Source organism: Psittacula echo (genome assembly GCF_963264785.1).
Source record: "Psittacula echo genome assembly, chromosome: 6".
NCBI classification, from domain to species: Eukaryota; Metazoa; Chordata; class Aves; order Psittaciformes; family Psittacidae; genus Psittacula; species Psittacula echo.
Window position 1 is genome coordinate 36296497 of NC_137743.1, and position 13124 is coordinate 36309620.

The 13124-nt window shown below is 35.5% G+C and overlaps 1 protein-coding gene across 1 annotated transcript in view; it reads right to left on the reverse strand.

Annotated features, from left to right (window-relative positions):
* LRP1B (LDL receptor related protein 1B) overlaps nucleotides 1-13124 on the reverse strand; it is a gene marked incomplete at both ends in the record, with an annotated part of 775176 nt that overhangs the window by 280617 nt on the left and 481435 nt on the right. Inside the window, 4 exons of the mRNA XM_080621164.1 lie at nucleotides 1750-1890; nucleotides 3575-3697; nucleotides 8382-8571; nucleotides 11246-11465. Coding sequence (XP_080477290.1) covers nucleotides 1750-1890; nucleotides 3575-3697; nucleotides 8382-8571; nucleotides 11246-11465 — 674 coding nt within the window. The remainder of the gene's footprint in view (nucleotides 1-1749; nucleotides 1891-3574; nucleotides 3698-8381; nucleotides 8572-11245; nucleotides 11466-13124) is intronic.

Genomic DNA, 13124 nt, shown 5'->3' on the forward strand with positions numbered 1-13124 from the left:
ACAGCCATACAGAAAAAGACCTAGGTATTACAGAGAATCATCAGCTCAGTATTTATCAGCAACATCAGGCCAGTGTGAAGAAGGGAAGATTCACCCATGGATGTCTAAAAAGGACTATCAAAGCACACAGACACATTCTCTCCACCTAAGCAGCTTCACAAAAGCCTCAGCAGAAATAAATACGTCCAGTTTTGGACATCCAACCCCTAGGATCACTTAGCAAAGTTCAGAAAAGAGCAATGACTGGGGAAAAAAAAAACAACCAACAAACAAACAAACAAAAACCCAAACCAAACCCCAAAACCAAACCAAACCAACATAATCTACTGGGGGGGGGGGGGAACGAAAAAAGATTAGAGTTGCTTTGCCTCAAAGAGGCAAGTCTGAGGAAATAGAGAAGTTTTCAGACACATAGAACAATGCTGCACAGTAGAAGAGCATATCAGTTCATGTCTACAATTGATAGGGAAATAATGTATTTTCATTTCAGTAAAGCAGATGTGGTTTAGAGAAATGATTTAATGTTGGAAATAGGAAGCATTGTTGCAAACAAAGCAAGGAAAGGAATTTTGACTGCTGCAATTCTGATTTTATAGCAGGCTATCTAAGTATCTTCCAGGAGTGACAGAGATACATAACTGATGTATTTTCTATTATTTTTAATTTCAACAGCAAGAAACAATTATAGCAGGTTCCCCAGGACCATGTCCATGTAAGTTTTGAGTATCTCTATAGACAGAAACTCTACAACCCCTCTGGGCAATCTATTCCAGTGTTTGACTATGCTCATCATAAAAAAAAAAAGTGTCTTCTTATGCTCAGATAAAATCTCATGCTTTTCAGATTGTGTTCATTACCTCTTGTTCTGCAAGTGGGCACTACTAAGAGCCTGATTCCCTGTTCTTCAGCTCCTCCCATCAGGTACTTATACACATTGGTAAGATCTCTCCTGAGCATTCCCTGTCCCCAGGCTGAACAATCCCAGCTCTTCCAACTTCTGGGACAAATGCACCAATCCATCATCTTAGCAGTTTTTTCCTGGACTTGGTCCATAAGTCCCTGCCTTTCTCCTATTGGGGAGCTCAGAACTAGGCAGCTCTCCAGGGGTGACCTAAATCCATTTCACTGTCCACATACTTAACTCATTCTTTGTCAGCTTGTTTTTTGGATGTTAAAGAAGTGTCAAAAGCCATGCTAAAGTTAAGGTAAACAATATCTGCTGCTTTCCCATCATCCACCAAGCTAGTCATAGCATTGGCAAAAGCTATGAGGTTGGGCAAGTGCAATTTTTCCATCATAAACCCATGCTGACTACTCCAAATCACTTTCTTGTCCTTGACGTCTTCGGAAATGGTTGCCAAGACTAATTGAAACTTCACCTTCCTACAGGGTGAGGTGAGGCTGGCTTTGCTTTGTAAATGTTGGACTTGAAATATTCCGAGACCCCTTCCAACCCGAGTTATCCTGTGACTCATATGAAAAAGTGCAAAAAATGCAAACATCTAAAGAATCGTTCATGACAATGTCAAACCCAAAAGATGAATGCTCTTTTAGTATGCTATGAAATGAGTACACCAGTGCCATTTGAAAGAAGTACTATTACTACATGCAGGAAAAGAAGAAAATGAAAAATTTACATTAAGTACTCCAGAATTATCACTTTGGTTTGACTCCCATCAGATTTACATTTTGTTTCCAACTGCCAAAATAAAGTAGGAATTTTGGGGTAAAACATAAAAGCATACATACAGCAAATTTCAGAATGCTCATCACTGCCATCCAGACAGTCATCATCTCCATCACAGCGCCAGTGATCCTGGATACAACGTCTATTGTTACACTGAAACTGTTCAGCTTTGCATAACTGTGGTAGCACTTCTCCATGCTTAACTAGGAAAAATATTCAAGAAGTACATCAATTTTATCAGCTTGATACATACAGAATGCAATACTACCCTCACATAAATAGATATAGATTCCTGTTAGTACTTTTCAGAGCAGGGTTTTTTTTAGTAAACTTCCCATATTTGAGGAAATTCCCTATGAAGCCTGTAGCAGCACACATATCTGAGTGTACGGTTGAGGTAATACACTTGTAATAAGTAGAACTTTGAACGGAATGGCACTCAAACTAGGTTTGTTTTTTTTTTTAAATTGATACTTAGATAATAGCATAAAAATACCAGTTTAAAATATTGCAATGCCTCATCAACAGTCAAAGGAAAATATTCTTACAGACACAGAACAAACTCTGGCGCATGTTAAAGGGCTAGCAAGTGATTATTGAAAAGCTGATTCTTGTTTCCAAGCAACAACTCAAACACTTGCATTAGGCACTGGTACAGACTCAGCAAAGAAGAGAGGATAAAATTCTGCCGAGGTAGAATTAAGTAGCAAGCTACAAGCTTATTGATAAAGCCAGACAGATGAATTTCTCAACATAAGGTTTAGAATGCTTAATGTGTAAATACCACACATCACTCCAGGACCCTATAAGGAACACCGAAGTCCTTGGAAAGATCTGGGCAATGACGTGTGTTGGGGAAAAAGCAGGAATCCTGCTTCCTTCAGATCTGGAAGTGTCTAACGTCTCTTCCTAATGCTTACATTTCATTTTACCAGTGAGAAGCCCACTTCCCAGTATTTTCTGCTAAAAGAAAAATAGTTTTCTTTAGCAACAGTGATGGCTCTGCAGCCATGCATATGGGTCAAATTCAAGGTAATTGCAAGCTCAATACTGTTCATCCTGTTATGAAATAATCCTTATACTTTACTTATCTCTATGAGGCTTATTGCTGGAGACCTGTACACAGTTGTACATAATGCACTTGAAGAAATAGATCAATGAAGAAACAGGAGAATTTTGAGTAACTTACAAATATCAGGTCTAAACATTTTAAAAATACCTGCATTATCTGAGTTATTAATTTTAATTAAAAAAAATCCACATTTTAGTAACAACATTTTTTTTTGTATGTTGTCATGAAGATATCCAAGGGAGATATGCAAAAAAAACACCACCCCCCCAAAAGAAAAAAAAACAACCCAAAAAAACAAACCCAGAAACCCCCCACAAACCCACCAAACAAGACTGCAAAATTTACATAGTCTGTGTTAGGACCTATCATGCAAAAATATATCTGCTTGACATTTTATTAACAGTTCCAGCATGAATATTTTTAATGCCATGTTTCAACATAAGATACTTAGTCAATATTATAATCCAAAACCAGTTTATATGGATTTAATATAATTATATAGATTAATTTCTGGTATTTCGGATATTCTTTAAAACAGGATGGTAAAATATTCAGTGCTTTATCATATCAGCCATTCTGAAATATTTTCCAATGCGTAGGATAAATCATAAAATACTGTGTAGTTAATATTTTGTCTTCTTTGAAAAATCTTTAGTAAACTGTTTTAAATTAGAATCTTTATTCAAGGAATATTCCTTTGTCTTACAGAACTGCAACAAGCCTTTAGGAAACTACAGTTTCTTGGTTTATTTTTAGATTCGACTTGATCCCTTAAGAGTAGTATCAACTCAGATATTCTTTAAAAATAATCTTACTCTTGCAGGTTGTATTGTTTTCTTCCAAAAGCTGATTATCAGCACAGGCACAAACTCTGCCTCCAGGAACAGCTAAACAAAGAGTGCTGCAGCCTCCGTTATTAACACGACATGCATTATCACCTGTGAAAATGAAAAAAAAGCAACTTGAACAGCTGTGCTAGAACTAGAAGATTTTTTTATTTTGTTTTTAGAACCTAAGCACATGAAGAATTTTTTACGATTATTTTCCTCGCATTTTAGGGAAACTTTATACTCATAGTTTGGTTATTACAGCTGATAATATTCAAACTATTTTAGTTACAGTTTGCAATAATCTATAAGAAGAAAAAAACAACTATACCATAAGCTCACAATATTCCATATTCCTTTTTATTAGGAGAATAAATAATCCAAAATATTTAATATGACACAGCTACATCCACATAGTAGTTTTAAGAAATTACACAGCATATAAAGGAATGTTCTGAAGTACAATGGCATCTGCACATGTTAAAACAATGTGACTACAAACACAGACCAAGAAAAAGAAAGGAAACAGAAATTAAAAATACAATGAGACCGACAATAGACAGTACAAGGCAGATATATTCCACTACTCTTTTCTGAACACATTTGCTATTTCTCTGCGTCCTTTTTCTGTGTTATTGTTTCTTCATAAAGGCTGTACGCTGTTCACATAAAGATATTGACAGCTGTCAGGTTGTTTTAATTATCTGCCAAGGACTGCTTCATCCTTACTACCTCATTCTTTAGTCAAGGAGACTTGAAACCAAAGCCCTCTAAAGCAAATGCTACTAATTCTGTTTGTGTCACTTTGGTGACCTAATTGCTTAGATAAGCACTGCTGAGGACATTCAACTTTTCATGATCAAAGCCCTGTTAATTTCAAGTGCTGGTGATAACTGACTATGAACAGGCAAGCTATAAAACTTCACATGAAATGTGAGGGCTGGATCATGATTTTAAGATGGAGCAGTTTCAAAATATTTTGTTGGATCTTGCTTTCATGTTTCTAACTATGACGTAAAACACTGAACAAAAATAGACTCCTTTATTACATCTATGCTCACCAAAACCCAATCAGTATGAACAAAACACCAGAAGAGTAAGCGATATATTTACATCTAAGTCTTGGGAAACCTAAGGTACACCACCACCTCAGAAAAAGTAGCCTCGAAACTCTCTGCATCTTTACAGGGCCACCTATTATACAAACCAAAGAATGTCAGTAACACAAAGATTAAGAAGGTATTAGAAGCTGCCAAAACAAACCAATCTAAATATGATCTTCAAAAGTAAATCCAAAATTATAGAGCACAAGCCAAGTTAACTAAGGAATATAAATTAGTTCATCAGATCACTAAAAAATACCTTTTATTCTATAGCTTTATTCTTTAAGACAAATACAGAAAGCACTTTGAAAACACACGATGAATCTAAAAGCCCAATGGAAACTTAGAATAAAATCATAATTAAAACACTAGATCAAAGTCAAATGGTCCACCTTGAAGATTAAAAGTTCCTACTTAGCCTCAGAATTGAAATGACAAACTACAGCACAGTAGGTTACTTGCTAAGTAAGAGATAAAAGAGAGGATGACGACAAGGAAAATACAAGTACCAAGAGTTAAGCAACAAGATCCTAGATAAAAAGGTTTATAAAGTGAGCTTTAAGGAAGTTTTCGACCTGAAGGTGCAATGAGACCTTCAGCCCCATCAGTGTCACTGAAGACATTCCTAGGCTAAAATGTCTCCTAAAATTCAGTGCAAAGAAACACGTTAAATCTCTTTATTGAGCTGTGGAACTCATTTAGCTACCAAGTATTTATAAAATTAAATTTCCTCAACTGCTGCTCCTAACAGCTATTTTATATGGGTGTTCTTAAAACATTCTCAAAATTTTAAAACTCCTTTCAAATCTATTACCATATTTTTCATATTTTACCAGCTTTTAAAACAGTTGCTGTCCTGCCACTGCATACATTTCAATCAGGCTATTTACTGCATCTCAGAAATCATTTTCAGAAAAAATAAAAACCTTTGGCAAGCATATACATTTGTTTAATCTTCTCATTTAAAAGACACACTGAAGTATTTATTGCTGCTTAGCAGTCATCATACTTCTATGCTTTCATGAGTATTCATATACACTCACAGCTTCCCATAATCTAACCTCAAGTATTGCTAAAGTTGTCTAAGCCTACTTTTAGGATATGAAAGACAGCAGCCTGGGGCTCAAACAGCTCTTCTTTGCAATCTGAGTTAAAATATCAATTTCAAAAGAGGCTATTTTAACCACTGTAAATGGACTTAGATAGGAACTACCTACATATGAATAGCAATCTGCCCCTTCATGGCAATAAAAACACCCACAGGCCTTGGCAGGTTCATATACTGGCAGTAAATCCAACTCTTAGGATAATTATGCTCCCCACCACCTCCCCATTTTTTAACATATTCCTGACACAGAGACCCAAAGACTAAGCCTAAGAAAGTAAAATGAATTCTAATCTCCGAAAGCAAGAAAAAAAGTATTCCTCTGCAAGAGGATCATGTCTCATGAGATACAAAGGCAGTGAAAAACACCTCTGCTTAAGAAGACACCAAAAGCAGCTTAATGTTACTACCAGAAGCACGAAGCAAAGCAGGATTGGCACAGTCCACTATCCTGTGAAGACCTCCTGATGAAAATACCAGTCTCAATTCAACCATTCCAAATTGAATTGACACGGTTTCTGCTTGTGTAGACAGTGACAATAATAGCAGCATCAAATAGGAACTTCAACATACCAGAACCAAATGTTTCTAAAGTACGTGCACATAAACTATAAAATATAACTCATACCATAAAATGAACTACCATGGTTTTCTCTATGCCAGATAATTCAACTTTGATCTTGCTCTTTTATAAGAAAACCACATAAATTAGCTTCACTTTAAAATAAATGTTTCAGCTCCTTTAGTAATAATGTAAGGTCAACCTCACTGAGCATGACGGAAAGGGAAGCTCCTAACGGCTGCAGTTAGGCTTACAAAATTCCAATATAAATTTCAAACAAAGAATGCATTAATGAGCCAAATTCTCTTTCTTAAGATTTCAAAATTTACACTCGTTCAGCTAAAAGTGTCTAAAGAAGTAGTATTTTAGTCTTCTATCTCTGGTGTTAGCTTATTTGGAAAATAACAGCAATCTCATTAATTTTTAAATTAATGAAATTTTACCAACTGATCAACTTTTGGGTTTTGGGGCAGATTTTGCCTAGAAAAAGAAAAATAAACAAACCTGCATCATTACATTGACATAGCACAGTACTGCACATACTGCAGTTTGACTTAGATACTGAACATTTAGATGTTACAAAATCAGAAAGGCAAAGCTTTCAGCACTGCCTCCATACTCATAACACCAATTACAAGTTGGTTGTCTGCACCTCAGCATTCAATACTTAAGTATTACTCTCAATGGCTTTCACTGAGAAAGTCTAGCTGGACATATAAAACTGCTATTCAGCAGGAAACGGAAAATTTCATATCAACCTGTTGTAAAGAAAATCACTAAGCTTTTGAGTAGGGCCACAAATGGTTAAGTCAGACGTTATAAAAAGCGTGTTTCCCAAGGAAAACTAAACTTGAAGACCTATTTTTAGACAGAAAAGTAGTCTTTCCCAAAGAATATTAACTACATATCTGAATCTCTGAATACAGTAAATTTTAAAATAAAGCAAACTTAAACAACACTATACGTGCAGATACTACATGCCAATTAAGTGCCTATACACATATTCACTTCACATTTTATACTTAAGTATAATTTTGAAAACTAAACTTTCTTTCCTTTGTAATTCACCAGTTGCTAGATTAAAAAAAAAAAAAAAAGAAAGGAAAAAAAAAAGGCAATTCTAGACAGAAGAAAAAATTTTAAAAAATTAGTATGTATATGACACTTCTGAACTGTTGAACTGTAACTGTTCTACATGTCCAAAGTCATGATCTATAGAGATTAATGAGCTCTAGATAGACATTAATATTTAATATGGTCATTTTAAAAAAGTATTTTATTTATACTAACTCCTGAAGTTCAGTGTTCTGTTTAGTAGCATGCATTAACCAGAAATTAATTTTCATTAAAGAGAGCAAATATTCCACAACTCATCGGAACACTACATGGGGTAAATGGATTTCAAAGTTTTATTCAGTAAAATACATTTGGAAATTTTCCTGCAGAGTAGCAATTGCATTTACTACCACGCAAACCCTATGGCCTTTATCTCACTTTTCTACTGATGTAAGTAGCAACAATTTTGGATATTTCCACTGCTCTCAATTCTGATTACTCTGATTCTGTGTAACAGCACCAAATACTTTCAGGAGATTAAGTTGGATGGTGCTAATATAGACCAAGATGGAGGAGAAAATCACAAAAGGGAAAAGACAGGTTCTATGATCTTATTTAAGAAAAGTTAAATGCAATAACACATTTTATGCCCATGAGCCAATGTGTATGTTACCCATTCTATTTTGTACTTTCACAGTATTTCTTTGACACACACGAAAAATGGCAATAAATGGCAATAAATACACAGATCAAAATTTACACAGGAATAATACCATTATTTGTTCTTTAGTAAGTATGAGATGGATCAATTTCAACATTAGTGGACTGAAACACTGTAAAGTATGTTATGCCAGAAGTCATATTCTTTTTTTATATTGTTGTTTATCTAGTCACCTCAAAACACTAAAGAGACTGTAAGGGAAGATACCCTTTTATAACAGACCTTTGGAGAAATCGTGTTATACATACCTTGCTGTTTACGTGGATCATAAATCTGGAGTCCAAACAAAGGTGGTCTCTCACTTCTTAACAGCGTCACATTCCTTGTAACCAAATCCAACTGGAAAATTGACCCATTCATATAATCTGTCCAGTAAATATAATTTCCATGATGTGACAGTCCAAAAGGATGATTCAAATCTTTTCCATTGTAGACTACCTGCAAGTAATTAGTAGAAAGTGAGTACTGGCAAGGTTAAAACAATTTTTTTTAGCAAACACTGGAAAGAACATAAAACAGGAAACAGTAAAACTGAGATAAGTAGTGTGCCCAAACATAACCATTTCAGGCAGTAAAACCAAATAAAGAGTGTAAAGCCATTCTATGCATTTAGCATTCATTATCTAACTTTAAAACTTCGTAGAAATTCACTGTAAGTGTCCCATGTCAGGTAACACAGAGGTATTGTATGTGAACATGTAATCATTATATCCAGTAAATACCCACCTCCTTCCCTAGCAAGGAAGCATGGCTCTTACAGCTTCGAGTATTTGTCAATATCTGAGAAATCTGACAAATATCTGCTTCTTTTAAAGCAAAGAATAGCGTGTATCAGTAGCTAATTTTGTTTCAGTGTAAAGAAATTGCAGAGATTGCTTATTTGTTTCTGTGAACTTCCTCCCCAGTTTGGGTTGTGAGAACTTAAGAAAAGCACATCACGGTTTGTTCCCAAAGTAAGACAAGCTTTCTTGAATGCACCTTCTACTTCTCATTTCTTAACTCATATATAAAGCTAAATTACATCCCAAATCTTGTCTTTGTTTTATTAGCTGTAAAATGTTCTAAAACCCACGTCACTTGCGACACCTCCAGTCTCAGACTCCTTCACAAGAACTGCAACTACCTCTACACGAGCTGTCTAATAAAAATTTTAAAAATGTTAAATCCCTGTAGAATGAAAACATTTTAAAAAAAGTCTAAAGTCACCATCAAGTAAATTACAAGAATTAGAATTATTTACTTCACAAAGACACAGAAGACTGCAGAACTCTAAAACATCTACTTTTGGGATCCCAGCATCACAGCAGCTGCAGTTTGGAATGACTGAATTCCAGTTGTCTTCTGCTGGCTGGGGCCCTTGCTTAAGCTAACACCCAACACTGCATTTCTGCCTTGTCTCTAGAAAAAAGGAAACAGTTCATCAGATGCCCAACCTTGTGCCTATTTAGAGACGTGAACCCAAAAGAACAAGGAGATAAAGCCACCCAAAATACAACTACTTTGAGGTGACGAACATCATCCTCTTTTGCTCTTCAAATTTTCTCTTTGGGCTTGGAATTCTTTTGGTCAAAACTCCTCATTCTCAATAAGCTGCTTCTGATCAAAATTCATCTATCATTCAATTACCCACCCGACTACTGGTGGAATTCCTGTAGGGACTTTCCCACTCCCCAAAATCTTCCCTGCACTGACACAGAATTAAAGATGCTACTGACCCAGTTATATTTTGACCAAAATATCCTAAGATTAGCAACAAATGATTCAGGATCAAAAGTATCTTCTACTTATTTTTGGCTATATGCATTTTATTAAAGTAGTTCTGCATTTTATTAAAATCACAGGATTATGGAAAAACACTTTAAAAAAAACACCAGAACCATTCCATGTCACATTTCAAAATAACACCCGTAAAGATAGGTGCTTATTATTTACTAGTTCTAGTAAGAAGCAAAACAAGCAAACCCAGCATTTTTCACTAGTAATCCACATGTAATCCATATCAGCTGCATTTAACCTTCCTTGACCTGTTCTGTCTCCACGAAGCCTAGCACTGTTAGTTGACAAGGATCTCTAATTAAAAACTGTCTTTCTGCCAATGAGCTTAGCCCCATCCCCGCTCCATTACAGGAGCATAATGGATGTGGAGCAAAAGTAGAAGCACCAAATGTAAATCCTAACCCAGCCATTATGACAACTGAAACACTACAGCATTAGTACAGGCTTAACAACAGATCACTCAATATAAAGGATTTTAAAAGTAATATTAAAGCAATATAAGCTTGTACAAGAATGAGCTCCAGGAAGCACTCTGTCTACAGTTACTACTTTGAGTACTAGAAATCTGCATATTGTCCTATTAAGGCCATCATGCAGAGAGAATCATGAGTTGAGGATAAATGAAAAGTCACTAGACATACACATTTCGTGACAAAATCCCGTCACAGAACTTAATGCCTGCCATTCTCAGTTAACAGTAACTTTTCAGTTGTCAGGGTACTAATTTTCTGGAGCAGATGGCAAACCCTCCCAAATTATCAGACTCCAGTCTAAGCATTAACTGTTTTCCAGATGTCTGTTCTGTGCTTGTTACTTCTACAAAGCAAGACAGAACTTCTACAGAGACTTGCATCTAGCTAGCACAGCCATCAGTAACAACTAAAACAATCTCTCTCTGCCTCTGACTGAACTGTTGAGTGCTTCCACTCCCTATATTACCAGAAATGCTCAACTGGGACATTGAGATTCACTGAAAACGGCTTATCCAGTGAAGTTAAATAAAAGCCTTTTGGTTCTGCCTGAGAGTGAAGGTTTATTTCTACTGAAAAGCTCTTTGTAGATTTGTGGCTCAAACAAAATTTAGCTCATTGACATATGAGAAAAATAGATTAAAAAGAAATAAATAAACTTTTGTGTCACTTTCCAAAAATTAAAATTTTAAGCTGCATGATAGTCTTCTACAGGAGTCTGCCAACATTGCTTGTTTCAGAGATGACACTGGACATGTCACAGGGTTATGCAGACTTTGAAAAGCTTGAAAAGTATTTTTAATGTAACATAATAAAATCCAGAGAAATAGAATGCCTGTGGCAAAACAGCAGTATTTTTCTTTTACCTTTCTGTCAGTTCCATTCAAAAATATCCTTTCAATGTGATCATAATAGGCATCACACCAGTATAACACATTGGCATGATAGTCCAGAGTTAAACCATTTGGCCATAGCATCTTTGATGTCACAAAAATCTGCCGACTGTAGCCATCCATCCATGCCTTCTCAATTCTTCCCACGTTGTCATCTATTTCATCTTCTTCCCAGTCTGTCCAATACATCCAGCTATGAAATTATAAAAATGAGCATTCAGATACCACTTAGTCATGTGAATTAGCAGACTTTCAGCAGCAGTTTGCAACAGCAGATCCACAAGATAAAGCCATTTTGACTTTCGCATGTTTCTTTCCACAACTGTATTTACTTTCCCTGTGTACTGGATGCTCCTGAAATGACACATTGTTTTGCCCTTACTGTAATGAATTACATGAATACCAAATGGGCTGACAAGAAAAGTGAAAGAATTGTTTAAGACCTTATTTAATCACACAAGAATGCTGATTTGATTTTTTTTTTTTAACCAGCAATTTTATTGACTTTCACAGAATCACAGAATCCTGAGGGTTGGAAGGGACCTCAAAAGATCATCTAGTCCAATCCCCCTGCAAGAGCAGGGTAACCTAGAGTACATCACACAGGAACTTGTCCAGCCGGGCCTTGAATATCTCCAACGTAGGAGACTCCACAACCCCCCTGGGCAACCTGTTCCAGTGCTCTGTCACTCTCACAGTAAAGAAGTTTTTCCTGATGTTCACATGGAACCTGTTATGCTCCAGTTTACACCCATTACCCCTTGTCCTATCACTGGACATCATTGAGAAAAACCTAGCTGTGGGTTTTTTTTTTTTGTCCAAGTCCAATTTGCCTTTATGATGCAAATCTGATTCTTATTATGGTTAATACTATCACAAAAGCTGCAATACATGAATTAATTGTACTCTGACTTAATAGCTAAGGATAACCTTGACATTCTGTGAACTTCAGATCCCACCTGAAAGCAGACAAATTAGTCAAAAAACATAGTACGAGCACTCTGTCCCTCACAAAAAATGTTTAGAAAGATTGGCTATAAAAATTATTTGAAAAATAGCCAGAAGGTAATTTTAGCATGGCTTTATGGTTTATAGTGTAGCAATGCAGATAAGAAGCACCTCTGAAAAATGCTATTTGGAAAGGTTAAGCAAACACTGTAGTAAGTCATCTAAAAGTATTAGCTCAGATGAGTTCTCAAGAGTTTTTCTCTACTGGACACTACATGCCACAGGGTTTTCTTCAGTTGCCTTTTTTTCCTTCTTGAATTAATCTGGTTATCATATTTTATTACAGAATTTGCTTGTGACAACTTTAATTTCAACTATTTAAAATACACACCTTAAATTTCAGCAAAAGCAGAGGGTAGAAAATACGCTAAGAAAAAAAACATTTTTCTTACTTTTTTCCCCCACAAAGCAAAAACAGATTGATGATAAGAAACACAGAGAGTCTTGTATTTAACCTATGAAGCAACTAAAAAGCATTTCTGCTTATATGATACACAGCGATACCAATATGCTGAAACCATTTACTAGCAAGTAAATGCTTACTTTTAGGATTTCAATTATTAAGCATTAACTAGAGGCAAAAAAATCTCATACCGATCTTAAATAGATACTACTTCTTGAAGATGTCATGATTTAATTGATATTTATGTGCCTTGGCCTTTGATTTTACCGGGTTTATGTTTCTGAAATAACTTGTATGATCCTAACCTACTCAACCTGTCAGTACTTTGAAGAATAAAGCCCTGGAATTTAAATTCTTAATTTTCAAAAGAATGAAACATTGAAGTGAAAAATAGTTTTGTTATCAGATCTGTGTAAATCATGCCAAATCTACTGGTTAAAA